The sequence below is a fragment of the Artemia franciscana genome, unplaced genomic scaffold, assembly GCF_032884065.1.
Source record: "Artemia franciscana unplaced genomic scaffold, ASM3288406v1 Scaffold_1313, whole genome shotgun sequence".
In the NCBI taxonomy this organism is placed as follows: Eukaryota; Metazoa; Arthropoda; class Branchiopoda; order Anostraca; family Artemiidae; genus Artemia; species Artemia franciscana.
Genome location: NW_027062790.1, coordinates 82,886 through 101,600, shown reverse-complemented (window position 1 = coordinate 101,600; position 18,715 = coordinate 82,886). Strand labels below are relative to the sequence as shown.

Below are 18,715 nucleotides of genomic sequence, written 5' to 3'. Positions count from 1 at the left end.
CCGGTCGTCATTTATATTCCCTGTGTCCCGGTCGTCATTTGTGTCCCGGTGTTCCAGTCTTTGATTTCTCTTTGAGTGTCCCGGGCGTCATTTATATTCCTTGTGTCCCGGTGTCCCGGTCGTCATTTATATCCCCCTGTGCCCCCCGGCGTCCCCATTGTAGTTGTGTCCCTGTGTCCCGGTCGTCATTTATATTCCCTGTGTCCCGGTCGTCATTTGTATCCCGGTGTCCCGGTCTGTATATACATTCGTTTTTTAGTTTTGTTTTTCTCCTTTATTTTTTTCCTTTTTTCTTTTTTTTCTTTTTTAGTTTATTTAGATTTTTAGATTTTTTAGTTTTTTTATTAGTTTTTAGTTTTTTTGTAGTTTTTACCATTTTTTTAGTTTTTTTAGTTTTTTTTTTACTTATGTCCTGGTCGTCATTTATACTCCCTGTGTCCCGGTCGTCATTTGTGTCTCGGTGCTTTGTTGATTGCTAGTTTATATTATATTTATATTTATATTTTTTATATTTATTAATATTTTTTTAGTTTTCTTTTTCTCTTGTTTTTCAGTTTTTTCCTTTTTTTTAGTTTTTTCTTTTTTAGTTTTTAGTTTTTTTTTGTTTTTTACCTTTTTTTAGTTTTTTTAGTTTTTTTAGTTTTTTAGCTTTTTTAGTTTTTTTATTAGTTTTTAGTTTTTTTTTAGTTTTTGCCTTTTTTTAGTTTTTTCAGTTTTTTTTTAGTTTTTAGTTTTTTACCTTTTTTTAGTTTTTTTTTAGTTTTTTAGCTTTTTTAGTTTTTTTTCTTTTTAGTTTTTTTTGTAGTTTTTACCTTTTTTAGTTTTTTTTCTTCTTTTGTATTAGTGTGAAATAATTCAGACGTCATATGCGGACAAACACGACGTCACTCGACAGACAGACAGACAGACATAACCCACAAACAACTTATTTTTATATATATTTATTCATATTTTTTTAGTTTTCTTTTTCTCTTTTATTTTTCAGTTTTTTCCTTTTCTTTCGTTTTTTTCTTTTTTAGTTTTTAGTTTTTTTTAGTTTTTTACCTTTTTTTAGTTTTTTTTTAGTTTTTTTAGTTTTTTTGGCTTTTTTAGTTTTTTTATTAGTTTTTATTTTTTTTGTAGTTTTTGCCTTTTTTTATTTTTTTCAGTTTTTTTTTAGTTATTAGATTTTTACCTTTTTTTAGTTTTTTTTTCGTTTTTTAGCTTTTTTAGTTTTTTTTTCTTTTTAGTTTTTTGTGTAGTTTTTACCTTTTTTAGTTTTTTTCTTCTTTTGTATTAGTGTGAAATAATTCAGACGTCATATGCGGACAAACATGACGTCACCTGATCCACACACAGACAACTTATTTTTATATATCATTTGTGTCCCGGTGTCCCGGTCCGTGATTTCTATTTGAGTGTCCCGGGCGTCATTTATATTCGTCAGGATATTGTAGGGCATCGTAGCATCGATGAGTTTAAGCAATTCTTGTCAACTGATTGTTTCGCCTATAAAGAATATTATAATAGGAATAGAAGACTGGGACACCGGGGGCAAAGGGGGATATATAAAAGACGACGGGGACACACGGAATGTTCAATTAGCAACCACCATCAACAAAGCTCAAGGTGGGACACAGGGACACAACTACAATGGCGCGTAACTAATATGACGCGTAACGACTTACGCGCGCGGGGGGGGAGGCGAAGCGCCCCCACCAACTAGGTGTTGGGGTGGTGCGAAGCGCCACCCCAACAGCTAGTTTATATATATATATCTATATATATAAAAATAAATTGTCTGTGTGTTATGTCTGTCGAGTGACGTTATGTCGTCATTTCGTCATAAAGCTAGTTGTCGTCATGTTTTTTTTTACGATGACGTCATTAAAGGTATTTAAGAAATTCGTTCTAAGACAAACTTTTAATTGTAAGAAGATCGTGGACGGAAAAATGTTTAATTGTAAAATGACTGAAGAACCTACAATGGCAACAGCCGAGGAAGCTGCTCAAAGAGTCACACGAACAGCAAGGAATGACAAGAACAGGCTTGCGGCTTATAGAGAAAGTAAGAACAGAAAGCGTATCGAGGAATCACAAGAGCAACGTGAAAACAGGCTTGCGACTTCAAGAGATAATGCCAGATTAGGAGTGTGGAATTTCCGTCAACAAAGGTGTGTCGAGAAACTACCAGAGCAACGCGAAACCAGACTTGCTGCTAAAAGAGAAAGTGAAAAAAGAAGGCGTACCGAGGAATCACAAGAGCAACGTGAAAACAGGCTTGTAGCTTCAAGAGATAATGCCAAAAGAAAGCGTGCCGAGGAATCACAAGAGCAACGAGAAAATTATCGCATGGTATTCAGGTACAGCCCAGTCGATGATTATAGTAGATGTATTCAAGTCGGGAATATGTCTAAAATTTGTCCCTACTGCAAGGCCTTGAAATTTAATGGTGAAACAATGGGAATGTGTTGCGCCTCAGGAAAAGTTAAACTTCCTCAACTGCCTGCACCCCCAGAGCCATTGAAGACTTTGCTTACTGGAACTACGTCAGAATCTAAGCGTTTTTTATCAAAAATCAGAGACCGCGACACAGGGAATATAAATGACGACCAAGACACTCAAAGAGAAATCACAGATTGGGACACTGGGACACAAATAACGACCGGGAGATATAAATGACGACCGGGACACTCAAAGATAAATTACAGACCGGGACAAATGACGACCGGGACACAGGGAATATAAATGACGACCGGGACGCTCAAATAGAAATTACAGACTGGGACACAAATGACGACCGGGATACTGGGAATATAAATGACGACCGGGACACAGGGACACAACTACAAGAGGGATATATAAATGACGACGGGGACACGGGGAATGTTCGATTAGCAATCACCATCAACAAAGCTCGAGAGCAATCATTAGAAAAATCAGGTATAGATCTGAATACGGATTGTTTTTCCAATGCACAATTTTATGTTGCATGTTCAAGAGTCGGTAAACCTGACAAACTACTTATAAGCACGGACAATGGGAAATCGAAGAATGTTGTATATTTGCAAGTTTTACGTAGTTAAAAACATATATATATATATATATATATATATATATATATATATATCTATATATATATATATATATCTATATATATATATATATACAAAAATAAGATGTCTGTCTGTGTGTCTGTCTGTCAGGTGACGTCAAGTTTCTGTGTCGACTGACGTCATGACGTTATTTGTCGTCATTTTTGCTATGACAGTGACGTCATTAAAGATATTTAAGACATATATGTTCACGTAGAAATCTATTAATGTTTAAGTTTAAAATGACTGATGAACCTACAATGGCAAAAGCCGATGAAGATGCTCAAAGAGTCTATGCCAAAAAACTTGCTGCTGATAGAGAAAGTCAGAAAAGAAAGCGTGCCGAGGAATCAAAAGAACAGCAAGAAAACAGGCTTGAGGCTAAAGAACGTAAAACCGCGCAGTTAGATGAAGATCCACCTGGACAGCGAGAGTCAAAACATATCAAAACTGAAAATGATAGCGATGATGATTGGGTTTGGGATTTTGACTTGGATAAGGTCATCAATGCCTACCAGATTTTGGTTAAAAAAACAAAGGTTCGGCGATATGTATTTCATAGTGAAGCTGAAAAATAAAGAAGAAAAAGAAAACTGAAAAAAGAAACAAGAGCTAAGAGCTCATATGGCACTTGTGACGAGGCGAGAAAAGCTAAGAGCTAAGAGCTCATATGGTATGGGCTTTAACAAAATTCTATGAATAAATAGATTAATTTAAAAAGGAAAATAAGAGGCTTAATGCCGGTCAAGATTTAAAATAAGAGCTCTGAGTCACAAAGTCCTTCTAAATATCAAAATTCATTAAGATCCGATCACCCACTCGTAAGTCATAAATACTTAATTTTTTCTAATTTTCCCACTCCCTTTCGCCCCCCAGATGGTCGAATCTGGGAAAACGACTTTATCAAGTCAAATTGTTGAACCAGATCATTGAACCAGATTTGAACCAGTCATCCACGGGGAACGTAACTATGCTCATTCTTTTCTATATAATTTTACAAAAAATTTTGAGTCTAATAATATATAACTTTTGGGTTTTGATATTAAAATGTGGATTCAGCATTTTCCCCCCAAGAGCCCCTCACACGCACACTTAAATTTTACTGCTGGAAAATCCTCCCCCCAATAACAGCAAAATACACAGAATTTAGGGGGGGCTAGATCCGTTAAAATGACACATGGTTAGTCATGCAAATCCATTTTTCTTGATATTTCATTGCACTTTGTCTTATCTCCAAAGTCCGTTGTGACCATTGCACATAGTTTACTTTTCTTGCACCCTTCACCACATCCCTCTAAGATGGCTGGGTCTGCTTGTCTCATGTAATTCCTGGAAAAATAAAAATGGTTTTATTGATGGAAATCTCGGAGCTTTGGCTAACAGGCCCACAAACCTTTCTGCATCACTCTATAACCTTACCTTCGTTATTTATTAAGGCTAATTTGTCAAACTGCACCCCAAAATCTCTGGAAACATATATTGGTGGATAGAGGGCTCCACCAAATTCTCCGGATTGGGCCAAATAATTATTTTCTGTTCAATTCTTTCTTTTATTAATTTTCTATTCTGTTCTTTAACTGATTTAGTTACATTTTTTCACATTGAAGAGCTATTTCCTATGTTTATCACCAAGAGCAAAGCTCCCTGTTGGGGTGATTTATCTTGTTGCAATGACGTACGTTCGTGAACACGAGCTGTTTGATATAGTCGGAAACAGCTTGACAACCTTTTGCCAAGCTTGGAAACTTTTCCTTCAGAAACAGCTCGGAAACTTTTCCTGGAAACGTTATAACCATCTAAAGGCATTGTAATTGTCCATTCAGATAGCCGGGCGCAGTGCTTGAAACGACGCCAGGAAATTTTCGGAAACAACTACTGTGTTTCTATCCATGAGGCTTTTTGGAATGAAAAAAAAACTCTAGCGGAAGCCCAGTAATGGAAAAATAGGTGTGCTCGAAAGCATTAATAAAGAATAGAGAGATCAAAGGATCCATTATGTCGACCAGAAGGGCTGGGAACTCTTTTTGGCTCTAATATACTGGGCGCAGTCACAGGTTTGCTGCAGGTACCCCAGCAGTCACATGTTGGCTGTAGGCACCTGGGTGCTGAGCTTGGTAGTCTTATAACAATACTCCTTTTATGGTGGGCCCTTACACCAAAGGATGAATCTATTTGCCTTCCCCATCTGACATCCATTTATGGAGTCACATGACTGGCTTGTCAAAATACACTGCAAAAAATAAACTATTATGAGTTAACTCACAAACATTCATGACATTCATTCATGGATTTATAATTTCATGTCTTTTTCCACGTTAGTATTTATCTAATTTAGTATTTTCTATCTAATAAGTTTCCATTTTATTGGATAGACAAATAGGGGTATCCAGCTAGTTAAAGTTTTTTTTAACTAGAAAACTGACTAATTAGCAGAAAAGAACTAAAAAGTATTTATACGGCCTTTCCAGAGCTTTTAGTTTCACCTGACAAGGCACTGTGAAGCCTAGAAATAAACTTATCAGAGATGTACGGCTTCCTTTACTCCTGAAGTCTCAGAGACTTCACCAAATTCTCTGATTTCCCCGAAAAAAAAAATCTAATTTCCCCAGAATATCGAAAAATAATATACTTCTAAAAATCAAAGATTTTACTAGGATATCATCACAATATTTGGATTGGTCGCAAAATATGTATCTGTTGGCACAATTTCGACTAGCAGAATTTCAAATCCATTGTAAACACTTGACAACACCAACTTACTCGTAATAGCATAGTGCTTATCTTTGAAATTAGGTCGAGAAGCCATTCACAAACCAGCACCTGGAATAAGTCCTTACGGGAAAATACTCGACAAGGTCAGTCGATTCAGTTAGCCGAAATGCATAAGGGTATTGGCGGATGAAATTTACAGAAGAAAATCATTTCTTCTTCTTCTTCTGAAAATCAATATCTGGAGTTAAGATAAGACTTATCTAAGGTTCAAAGAGTTTTTGGGGAATTTTTGGAGCTATCTTTTTGCCTTACTCCTTATCAGGTACAATTAATCAAAGTTAGGAGCGTTTTAGGTTTGGAGACGATCTTAATAAAATATATTATTGCACCTCAATAATTGGGTAATCTTAATGAAATATCTTCCTTCTTTTTCTGTTGGAAGCCTGATATCTAGCTCTAACCAGACCTTCGATCTAGAATTTATCTGGAAAATAAATGACCTGATAGGTGAAGGCTAAAACAAAACCGTCCATGGATACTATGGAAGAGCGCCGCTATAGATGTAAATAAGCCTTGTTGACGAGCAAATACAAGTATTTGCGGGTTGATACCAAATTCCAATGCACTTCACTCATCTTGATCTGCAAGCAAAGCCGCGTCCAATGTTGAGGGGGGGGGGGTTAAGGGTTTGATTCTCCCTCAGAAAAAAATGTTCCACTCGTGAAAGTGGAGCAAAAATGCAACGCATAGAAACCAATTGTTGATGTATTTTTTAAAGTTTTTGTAACCCCCTCCACGAGGAAACCCCTTCTCAGGAGCATAATTTAATATGTGGCAAGGGGGAAGTTGCTCCTCCAATATCTGTCCCCCTTCATGCCCTAGTTATCCCTCATAATGTTAAATTTAGTTTCTCGAAAAATCCTTTCAAAACTAAGATAAGTCTGCACAGTTCTAGCATTCACAGAAGCGGATCAGTTTTTTTAAGTATATCGTTACCTTTTTTGTTGCTACATGGTTTCTTTTTCCGTTTTCTATGTCATTTTCACTTGATTCGGGAATTTCGGCTCCAATTTTAACCCTTCCCCCAAGGTTTTGACGAAATTAAGGCACTGTCCCTCCCCCAAACCGAAGTTCTGGATACATCCTTGCCTGCAACGCATAGTGTTCCTCCTATTTCCAATTTTTTGATGGTAATTCCTAGTACTTGTACTTTCCCTTTCCTAGATCTCAATTACAATTCAAACATCTTGGGAGAGTCCCAAAGGATGGAAACCTTGTTTCAAATCTTATGCACGAAAACAAAGCCGAAGCAAAATAATCATTTAGATGATTTTTTTTCTGTCAATAGTTTCATTAAATAAAAACAAAACATTAAACATTGAACCCGATAGGGGATGAACACTGAGCACTTGTTCCACTCCTGCTGGAAAACTGAAATAAACTATAATGGTAAATTGTGGACGATTTAGAAATTAGAAATCGAGCCGGACAAACTTTCCTAACCTCTTATCGAGCCTCCTATCCTCAAAAACTTATATAAAGCTCATGAAAGATAATTTCTAACAAAAAGATCGGATGGAATAGCCTACCTGTAATACACTTGGAACAGTTCATCATCAACAATAAATCGATGAACTAGATCCGCCATGTCTTGAGCGGACAAAGAATTTAGGCCAAAAGTTTCTCTTCCATCATAAAGTTTAAACCAGTGTGGCTCTGATGGACCAATGTTCGCTTCAGTCAGGTTCATTGTCCAGGCTTCATGGTCAAGCATTCCCTATGGATAGGAATACTATAGAATACAAAGTTTGTTTGAAAAAAAAAGTTTTGTCTCATTTTTAGCAAACTATTTTTATTTGTTTATTGTTTTTTTTCGGGTTATTAGTGTAATCAAAAGGAGAGGGTCAGTCTTGTCTCCCTCCTTCGACAAACAGTTCGTCGCAAGAAAAAAGGCTGACTAGTGTTTATCTGAATAAAAACTATTATTTATTTGAGGGAGGCCGCCCCTACCCTTCTACCCATATTCTATTTGATAAAGTCTGATTTTTATACCCAATGCCTTCAGATCGAAGGTTCAACCGCAAGATACGAGAAGGGGCTAAAAGGTCTTTTAGTAGCTCAAGAATAGAGGGCTTCTTGGTTTGCATTTATTTGAACAATAAAACTTTCATTTCAAATGTCTTTAAGGGCAATCTTTTAAGAAACAATTATTATTTCCTATTAATTTTCTTTATTGAACTCAAATGATTTCAGCCTAGCACTGTAAGATCTTTCCGTTTAGTTCAGCTTACTCATTTTCATCAAGGATGCTTAGACAATCAGAATAATCTTAACGCAATAATGCTATTCTCGTACACAGTCCTTAGCAAATAATTTATTTGTCTGCCATACCTTACAAGGAAAGAATCTTTTCTAAATCTCTTCTATCAGCTGTACCAAGCAATCTCAGAATCTATAAAAGTAAGGACTAAAGGGGTTTGATGACTCAGAAAATTCTCAATTATCAGGATTGCAGCGGTAGCTAGCAACGTTGTAAGAGAAAACGAATCTAAAAATAAAATTTTAGCCAGCACCTCTTGTTAATATGGTCCATTGAAGACTTGGTCCCATCCCCTCCCGAAAACCAAACTGGTCTTTTCTTCAAAGTTCGTCTTTTTAAAACGTCCCTAGATCAAACCCGTTGGAATATTTAAAGAGCTTATTCTCTTTAGTTAAATAGCTAAATAGAAAAATATTATCGGCTTAAGAATTTGGCTAATAGCCATGACATTGATTCTATCATTTAATTAAATAAAAAAAACTAATTTTTTTAGCTGAAAGTAAGGAGCGACATTAAAACTTAAAACGAACAGAAATTACTCCGTATATGAAATGAGTTGTCCCCTCCGCAATCCCTCGCTCTTTACGCTAAAGCTTTAAATTGTTTTAAAAAGTAGAATTGTGGCAGAGTCAAACTTTAGCGTAAAGAGCGAGGGATTGCGGAGGGGACAACTCATTTCATATACGGAGTAATTTCTGTTCGTTTTAAGTTTTAATATCGCTCCTTACTTTCAGCTAAAAAAATTAGTTTTTTTTATTTAATTTCTGAACGTTTTTGAATTAATGCATGTTTGGTTTTGGCTCTCCGCACATAAATTATTAAAATGAAATTTGTATATTAATTCTTTTTTTGGCTAAATGGCTTTCTCTTAGTTTTGATCAGACGATTTTGAGAAATGAGGGGTGGAGAAGGAGGCCTAGTTGCCCTCCAATTTTTCGGTTACTTAAAAAGGCAACTAGAACTTTTAATTTTTAACGAACGTTTTTATTAGTAAAAAATATACGTAACTTAAGAATTAACTTACGTAACAAACTTTCATAACCTTATATTTTTATTATGTATACGAAGGGGTTTGTACCCTCGTTAATACCTCGCTCTTTACACTAAATCGTAAGTTTTGTCCCAATTCTTTAAGAATGACCCCTGAATCAGAAAGGCCAGGAATAACTAGTTGAAATTACTAAAAATACTTTAGCATAAAGAGCAAGGTATTTATCTCCTCCTAAATACCTCGCTCTTTATGCTAAAGTATTTTTAGAACCCCTCATATGCGTAATAATCTCTGTTCGTTTTAAGTTTCAATGCTACTTCTTCCTTTCATTTGAAAAAACGTTTTCATGTTTATTTTTCATTGTTTTCTTATAGTAATGCTAGAGAAACCTGCGCCCTTGTCATTGAATTTTTCTTTCCCTACAGACAGATTCCTCCAAGGAAAGATCCTCCAACATAGCCCCCTCTCCTCAGCCCCACCCCCAAACAAAATAAAATCCCACTGAAAACGTCTGTACACTTCCCAATAACCATTACTATATGCAAACAATGGTCAAAGTTTGTAACTTGCAGCCCCTCCCCCAGGGATTGTGGGGGAGTAAGTCATCCCCAAAGACATAGTTATTATGGTTTTTGACTATGCTGAACAAAATGGCTATCTCAAAATTTTGATCCGTTGACTTTGGGAAAAAAATGAGCGTGGGAGGGGGCCTAGATGCCCTCCAATTTTTTGGTCACTTAAAAAGGGCACTAGAACTTTTCATTCCGTTAGAATGAGCCCTCTTGCGACATTATAGGACCACTTGGTCGATACGATGACCCCTGGGGAAAAAAAAACAAACAAGCAAACAAATAAAAACGCATCAGTGATTTGTCTTCTGACAAAAAATACAAAATTACACATTTTTGTAGATAGGAGCTTGAAACTTCTACAGTATGGTTCTCTGATACCCTGAATCAAAAGGTGTCATTTTCGTTAAGATCCTACGACTTTTAGGGGGTGTTTTCCCCTATTTTCCTAAATAAGGCAAATTTTCTCAGGCTCTTAACTTTTGATGGGTAATACCAATCTTGATGAAACTTATATATTTAAAATCAGCATTAAAATGCGATTCTTTTGATGTAGCTATTGATATCAAAATTCAATTTTTTAGAGTTTTGGTTACTATTGAGCCGGGTCGCTCCTTACTACAGTTCGTTACCACGAACTGTTTGAAAACCATGGCGTAGTTTAATTTTAGAAGTGAAATTCTTCTCGCTCTTCATCCAAGATGTGTACTTTATATCTTAACCATGACGTAATTTACTAACAAAAGCATGGCTTAGCAGTCATGACGTAGTTTAGTTACAAAAGTGGATCCCTCTCGTTCACCATCCAAGATGTATACTTTATATCCAGGGTTGACGTCACCATATGTTGAAAGACTAGATCCAATCCAAGCCACGTTTATGGCACGTGACGAATCTTCACTGTCATAAAAGATCTTGAATTCATCTTTGTGAGTATGACCATAAAATTGACCAGCAAGAGTTGCCTCAAAACTAAAAGCAAAACGATCATGTACTTTCAAAATTGCTCTTTATGATCCAATTATAACTCTTTCAAGAGTTATAATTGTTATCGGTAATATTATGTAGATAATGAATATTGTTGTTATATTGTATTAAGTGTTTTTGGTACCTTCCAGATATGCAAAGCTAAAAACCACTGACTATTAACCCCATCTTATTCATAGGGAGGGGGAGGGATTAACACGCTCTACGGGAGTCCAAAGACCAAGACAAAAACCATGCAGTGCCTGAACAAAAACAGCGGTCTGACAAAGCGCTATATTTCTGACTCGGGATCCAAGTCCTTGTAACCCGAATGTAGAAAAAGTAGTTGGAAAAATTAAAAAATATTGATTCTTCTTAAAATAAGGCTAGAAAAATGGACAAACAATTCCTCTGGATGAAGTGTTATAAATTCAATTTCTAGAGTCAAAGAAAATCCACTGCAAAATAAACAATAAAAAAAAATGATTCTCCGAAAATGGGATCCGAGGAAGGACAACCTCGTTTATTCAAACGGTTTGAAATTGAATCAGCAAGATCCTAAGAACCTGGGACCTTTATTCACAAGTTAAAGCCAGAAATACATGATCTTAAGAAATTGGATGGAATATGTGCCGATAAACTTTTCCATCTGATCAACTTGAAATTTGCGTGACCAAGTCATTAGTTTCGAATTTAGAGACGGTTGTTTGATGGAAAAGGAAACATAAATACGGTTTCAACTGGAAATAGGACCCGAAAAACAGCCAAAATGGCTTTTTCTGAACTGCTCAAACCATATAATTGCGATTTACTAAGCACAGGGGCTTTGATGTATGTAAGCTTGACTTACATTTCCCGTTTTTAAGTTCATTTCTCAGGATGAGCAGACTCAAACGCGCAGGAACAAACTACCAATTTACGCGAAAATGGGTCCAAAAACACACCAAAAGTATGTTCTTTTTTTCAAAAAGTTGAATATTATCTTCATAAGTCTCTCATGAATTCACCTGAAAATGTGCCAAAACTTGATTTTTCAACAGAGCAGTAGAGCAGTAGAGCAGTATTTCTAATGAGATTTTACTCTCTACGTTTTCTTGAAAAACTTTTTGGGAAAGTGAGCATTTAATCTAAAAGCGATTAACGGCTACTCATTGTACAAACAGTGTATTACTTTTTACCAGTAAGATTGAGAAAAATCACTAATAGAGTATAATTTATCGGATTAAAACCAGATGTTACGTAAACGTCTAGTTCTAGAAGCTCCTGGTTCTAAGGGTTAAAGTTAAAATCACTTGGGCTAGACACGTCCTTATTACATAAGCTAGCAAAAGTGAATTAACGCGAATTCGCGTGTTTTGTTTATTTGTCAAAAATAGGCATTTCGTCTAAAATACAGTGTGCCGCAAAAGTAAAATGTGAGCTAAACTAGGCAAATAGAAAAATCCTCTGATTAAGTCTTTCATACTAAGCTTAATATTAACACTAATTAACACTAGTCATTAACACTAGATGTCACTGATTTTTTTCCTTAGGAGTTGTTTTTATGTCCTGTCTCTTATCATTATGGCATAGTATTTATGCCTAATCTTCTAACAAGGTTCTTAAGGGTTCTAAGGGCTCAAATTAAAACCATTAGGGCTAGATAAGTCCATATTACATAAGCTAGCTAAAGTGAATTGACACGAATTTGTATGTTTTGCTTGTTTGTCAAAAATAGGCGTTTTCTCTTAAGTGCAGTGCACCGCAAAAGTAAAACGAAGCTGAGCTAGGCAAACAGAAAAAGTGCCCTTATTAAGGCTTTCATATTAAGCTTTATAATTTTTCAGTAACACTAGATGGCACTGATCTCTTTCCTTTGGAGTTGTCCTTATATCCTGTCTCTATTCATTACGGCATAATATTTATGCCAAATCTTCTAACAAGGTTCATAAGTTCAAACTGAGTAGGAGAAAACTAGCATGGGGGATAGTGGGAAGCTCTGACCCTGTGTATGTTAATTTTGGGCGAGTGTGGTCTAAATAGAAAAACACAAGATATATGAATGTGCTTAACAAGCAGGGCCAAAATAGACCAGTTGCTCCACCGTGTCCGGTCTTTAAGGGTCTCGTTAGGTCCCTAAAGTGGAGCCATTTGGTGTGCAGCAATAGATTAATAAGCAAAAACATATATCTACGGAATTTCCATAGACTTCGTTCAACATTCGATGCATTTTCTTTTTTCATTTCAAATTAGTTAATCACTTGGAAAACCATTCCCCGGCGTGTAATAATGGTACACTTTTTACCGTCTTTCTTCTCTAGAGAAGAAAATAGTTAACCTGAATTTTTTCTTACTGGTTGGATGTTCTGGTAAACTTTTTCTTTCCATCAATTAAATAGAAGCCATTCAAGGGCAATAGAATTCACACGGTCAATTCAAAGTGTGGAGAGGAGGATTTTTATGCCTGGGGCTTCACCAAGAGCCTTGTTTGTTTTGTTTTTGTTTGCAATTTTTCCGTATTTTTTTTATACTTTTGTTTATATTTTGTTCATAGTTACATATGTATTTTGTTTATAGTTATTATCTAAGTAAATTTTACTTTTTTCAAAATTTTTCGAATCTGTAAACAGAGTCGAAACTAAAAAAAAAAAACAAAAAAAAAACACAACTGGATAAATATCTGTCAGATGTTTCAGTGCAAAGAGTGCGTTTAGAAGTGGTGCCACCCTAACACCCTGTTATATCAGGGCGAAAATAAAATAAGCTCCTCTGCTGAAGAGAATTTTTTTTTTTGTTTTCTCTTTAAACTTGTCAATTATCTGCCCTCTAGCATAATCCTACTTATCACATAATCTAGGAAAACCTAGCCTTTGGCAACTCTTTTGTCTCTCTCCTATTCTATACTATAATGTTTTTTCTTTATCTTTATTTCTTTTATTCTATATCTTTATTTTTGGTGGATTTGAAATCAAGCTGATAATAGATAGACGGTAGATAATAGAAAACCTGTCATACAAAAGGAAGAAGACGGGGCAATAAAAGAAAACAAAATAAATAAAAGGTTAGAGACAACAGTTAAACATTACCTCTTCCAAACTTCTTCTAGGCACAATCGTGCTGAAATTTGCAAAACGAATTCTTCATAAACGAACTGATTGAATAAATTGCTTTCAGCCAAATATAAGATAATTTTTTAAATAATTAGCTGAGATTCTAAAAGGAGAGGAAGCTCTGATATTTGTGCTCATTTACGACATATTAAATCTCAAAATTAAATAAAGTTTGATTTTAAATGTTTTAAGTTCCAGCAGGCTGTTGTAGCATCAAATTTAGACAATTTGAGTTACAGTATACTAAAATAAAGAAAAATATAGATTTTTTATCTCAAAAACCTAAGAAAAGACGGAAAAAAAAGGATAAAACTGGTCATTATTGTGGCCACATTTTAGATGCCAAAATTCTGAAATTTTCCTGAATTTTTACATAAATGTCGTTTTTATTCCCCCTCTCCCTCCATCTGTAAACACAAAACAAAGATCCCGGCAAATATGTATCTTAAAATAATCTTTGGACCAATTTGATGTATCAAAAACTGTGCTGTTCAAATTGCTAGCTTGAGATTTTTTCTCTATATATTAGGTGCTGATGTACATATGTGTTAATAGGTGCTGTACATATAAAAGTTTTCTGTGCTCTCCACTGCAGTTTCACTTGCAGTCTACTAAAATTCAAGGGATAGAACTGTTCAGAATTGTGAACACATTCTTGAAGCTGAAAGCAAGGCCGTAACATCTTTAAAGGCCCAGGAAACACCTTGGAGTCTAAAAAAGTGCAAATTTTTTGAAGTTAAACTCAACAGTTTTAATATTGTCAATTTGATTGCTAATTATCAAGTTTTTGTCATTATTGTTAATATTGGACTTGCTTTAGTGAAAACTCAAGTAGAGAAAAAAAAAATATCTGATCATCTTACCGATTGACAACTTTGCTCAATTCCCTGGTGTAGATTTGCCAGCAATCACCATTTCCAGGAACGATATGGGAAATGATATAAACTTTTTCATTGGCTGCTTCTGCCTTTTCTAATTCAGACTGGATAAACTGTAACCCGTGTGCTGGATCACGTGACTCATGAATAAGCCACCTTAAATAAAATATGCTTATAAAATCTGTTAATGAATTTCCTGGAAAGAAACAAAACCTTACTTAGAGTAAATATATATCCAACTTTTAATTATTTTGGAAGGACTCAAAAAGGATTTTGTAATAATTTTCACTTTACTTCAGTCAAAGAATAGGAAACTGAAACGCAAATTACGCTTTTAAAATATTGATTAGTCGTTTTTTGGAGCAATTTGCTTATTTTCTTCCAGCAATCTTATAGATTTTCAAAACATTAGATGAATTGTTTATTGATTTTCAATATATTTGAAAAAATAGATTTAAAAAGAATAAAACAGGGATAAAAAATTATGATTCATAAGCACGGTGAATACACCTCAGAACCATGCAAAATTGGAAAATATGAAATGTTTCAAGCTGGTTTAGATCATTCTCCAAGAACAATTTTAAGAAAATTTAAAATTCTAGCTCGGTGAATAGATATATTTGAAACTGATGAAGGCAATGACAGAACATTTGTGTTGTTTCTGTGACTTTCAATTTTATGACAAGTTTTTTGTGACTGCATTTTTATGACTGCAATTTTATGACTGGAAGTTACAAAAATAGGACAATACACTTATGCATTAGATTCCTTAATTTCAGACCTATATGTTTGCTAAGCCGTAATTATGAAATTGCTTAAGAACTTGTTTTGAAAATGATGTGGGCCCTACACTTGCTTAAAATAGGAAACTTTTCTTTTTAACGATTTCCAACTAATTTGCTATGTAATTTTGAATCTAAAAAAAAATGGAAGGTAAATTTTAAATGTAATTTGGTAGGTATTTTGTGATTTTTATCTCTTTGATTTGAGAGATAAATTGGGTTCAGCTATCGACTGATAGGAAAATTACCGTAGTCAATAGAAAAAATAAGACTCTAGGACAGCAGAAAAACCACCTACCAACACAAAAAACAGGGGGAATAAACCGTAGATTCCTTGCTATTGCTTTCAAGTTAAAGATTTAGTTAGTGGAGTCCTTTGGGGAAGGGACAGTTGCCCTTCCCTCGAAATAGTCTGGAATTATTTTTATAAAGCCAATGCCCCTTGACTCTCCAGATGTGGACCCTTCTTGCCCATCCCCCAAATATAAAAGCTTGAGCTACACCACTGGATTTAGGCCAGTCATAAAATCATATCTTTTATAAGGGACATAACTTAAAGCTTTGAAAATTAGTTAAGCTGTCAGTGAACCAGATATGACACATTACGGTAAAAGGATAAAGAAGCATAAAGGGGCGACTGCATCATTTCTTATTCCCAAATTCACGTCACCAGATATAATTAAATATCGGATTTCAATTTGTCCCCAGATCTCTCTTCGAAAGCCCCTCGATCGGATGAGAACCTCCTACGGAACAAAGCCAGGGACCACCCTTCACTGCAAAACTGGATTTCGAGGAGACAAAGCTCGTTGACTTTCTTTCTAGCTTCGTATGTTGATGAAGAAATCGGGGTGTATACATGGCACATGTGATCGGGAAATCATCAACCCTTTTACTTTCCATCCGCTGAAATCGAGCATCGAGGCATCAGATGTGTATTTGAGTAAACCAATAGTAGCAATGTTAACAAAATACTTTTATATGATAGTCTTAGTTTGTTGGCAATTACACCCGTCTGGTGTAGATATGGTAGGAGGAATGTTGTTTGGATTGATCAGGTTGAAGTGGTGGTACCAGGCATGGTTTTAGCATAAGTAGTAGTGGTGATTATGGTTGAAGCTACAATGGTAGCAAGGGCAAGGATAGTAGTAGTTGTGGTAGGAGAAGTCTGGGAAGATAAAGCCTACAAATTTGGAAAATCTTGTAGTTTCCTCTTTGTAATAGTAGCAGTAAGAGCAATTTTTTAGCAATCGGGTTAGGAGCACCTGTGGTAACATTTCTCGTTGCAAGAAGGGCTGCTACAATACAAAAATGTTTGGATTGAGGGCATAGAGTTTCTTCAATTTTTTTGAACATAAAAAAAAATTCATACCTATGAGGAATGTAATTCTGTTATTTTTCTCAATACAAGTACTGAAAAAAGAGGAGGGACAGGGGACATAAGCTAGCTTGATGTTCTCCCTCCCCCGAATATTTCGAAAAATACCTTTTTTAGAGAACTTCTATTTAAGATGCCTTTTTTTTATTTCATTAAAAGAAAAAGACAAGAAAAAAAATTTGCTCCTTCCTCTAAATTTCCATGAATTTACACCATGGTGTAATATATATTGGATATTTGGTAGAAATCTAAATATCTTTTGATTCAGTCTTCATTCAGTCTTTGACCTATATGGATGAAAACCAGTTTATATTGATTGGTTGATTTACAGAGGATTATTGTTTGGATATTTATTTCATTGCGCAACTATTGAAATTGTGTACAATGCTATATAGTGCTGTGAACAATTTGCTTTTGATAATTGGATAATTAAAATCGTGTACGCAACTATTTAAGTTGTGTAACGTGCTGTCAACAATTTGCTTTGAATAATTGGATATTTTGGATAATTAAAATTGTGTACGCAACTTCTGAATATACATCTTGTGAATATTGCTACCTGATTTGCTATTGCTTTTACTGACAACTATTGTGGCCCCGCCCACGAATTTTGATGAAATTTGATCATTTCACCGGATGATGCCAGGTGAAAGACTTGTCTTGAATCCCGTGTTGAATTTCATTTCACGGGCTAGAAATGCAGGTTGTTCAGCTGATAATATTGTAAAAATTGCTTGCGATTTTTTCAAAGGAGATATGTTAGTTGAAGCAAAGAAGATTTTGTGGGCTGATGCCTCTATTACTAGGGTAACTAAGCGCCCCAAAGTGACTGATAATGTAAGTGATATGGTTTGAGCCTTTGATCTTTGTGATGAGAAAAAGATCAGCCTACCTCAGTATCTGATTTTCGAGCCAGATCAGGTCCCATGTGTGCCAGGGGAGACAACAGCTACGTTAACTCGAAAGGTTAATGAACTCTACATGGAATTTAAAAGCTTCGCTGAGCACCATAAAGCAAGGTCAGTCGTGCAGACTATTCCTGATATGAAACCTCCCCCACCCGCAAAACCGTCCTATTCAGTTACTGTGAAAAATCCACCAAAAAACTTGAATAATCCTGACGCTCGAAAAGATTTCCTGGATAAAGCTTGTGGGGGTGTCAGTTCAAGCATAGTTGTTTTGAGGCCTAGGAGGGATGCATGGCAAGTAGTTCTGTCGGACAAGGGTGCCGCCAATACTTTGGCAGATGCATTAAGCAAAGCAGACCAATCCATTAATGCTAAAGTGAAGAGTCCTGCCTTTTTCGGTATAGTACGCCGAGTGCCTGACGGAACATCTAAAAGTGACCTATGCGATCTCGCTAATAACTGTATAGAAGTTGTTCAGTTAGGAAGTACGAGGTCTTTTCGATTAAAGTTTGAGTCACGTGACCACCTAACCTATGCCACTGAGAATCCCCTTGTTATTGGTTACGAGCGTCTACCTATAACTGAGTACAAGTTTAGCCTACCTAGTGCTACAAATGCCAGTGCTACGGCCATACTGCAAATAACTGTAAAGCTTCCCCGAGATGCTCTAAATGCGCTGGTGACCACCAGAACTCCAAAGAAAACCCGTATCAACTTGTCATGAAATGTGCTCTCTGTGGCTCCTCCGACCACCCCTGTTATTCGTATAAATGTCCAGAAGCACAGAAACTACTGCTTAACAAATGAACAGTCAAACAAACACAAGTACAAGTACTTTACAAGATTTTACGTTTCTTAATAATTTATCACTGTGCAATAATGTTGTTTTTAATTATTACACTGACCAAAATAATCTGTCCACCAACACCTTAGCTAGCCCCGATAGCCCTTTAAACCAAATTAACTGTAAATATCTCGACACTTTTGATTTTGTGAAAAATGTGAAACCTAAGCTAATGGAAGAGACCAAACTTAATGTAATTTGCTT

At 35.6% G+C, this 18,715-nt stretch overlaps 1 protein-coding gene across 1 annotated transcript; it reads right to left on the bottom strand.

Moving 5' to 3' along the window:
* Positions 1-4,255: 4,255 nt before the first annotated feature.
* On the bottom strand, positions 4,256-16,975 carry LOC136042458 (sphingomyelin phosphodiesterase-like). Its single transcript, XM_065727418.1, has 5 exons — positions 16,971-16,975; positions 14,585-14,755; positions 10,446-10,638; positions 7,376-7,563; positions 4,256-4,403 (listed from the first exon to the last, which is right to left on the bottom strand). The coding sequence occupies exons 1-5, from the start codon at positions 16,973-16,975 to the stop codon at positions 4,256-4,258; spliced, it is 705 nt and encodes a 234-aa protein (XP_065583490.1).
* Positions 16,976-18,715: the final 1,740 nt, after the last annotated feature.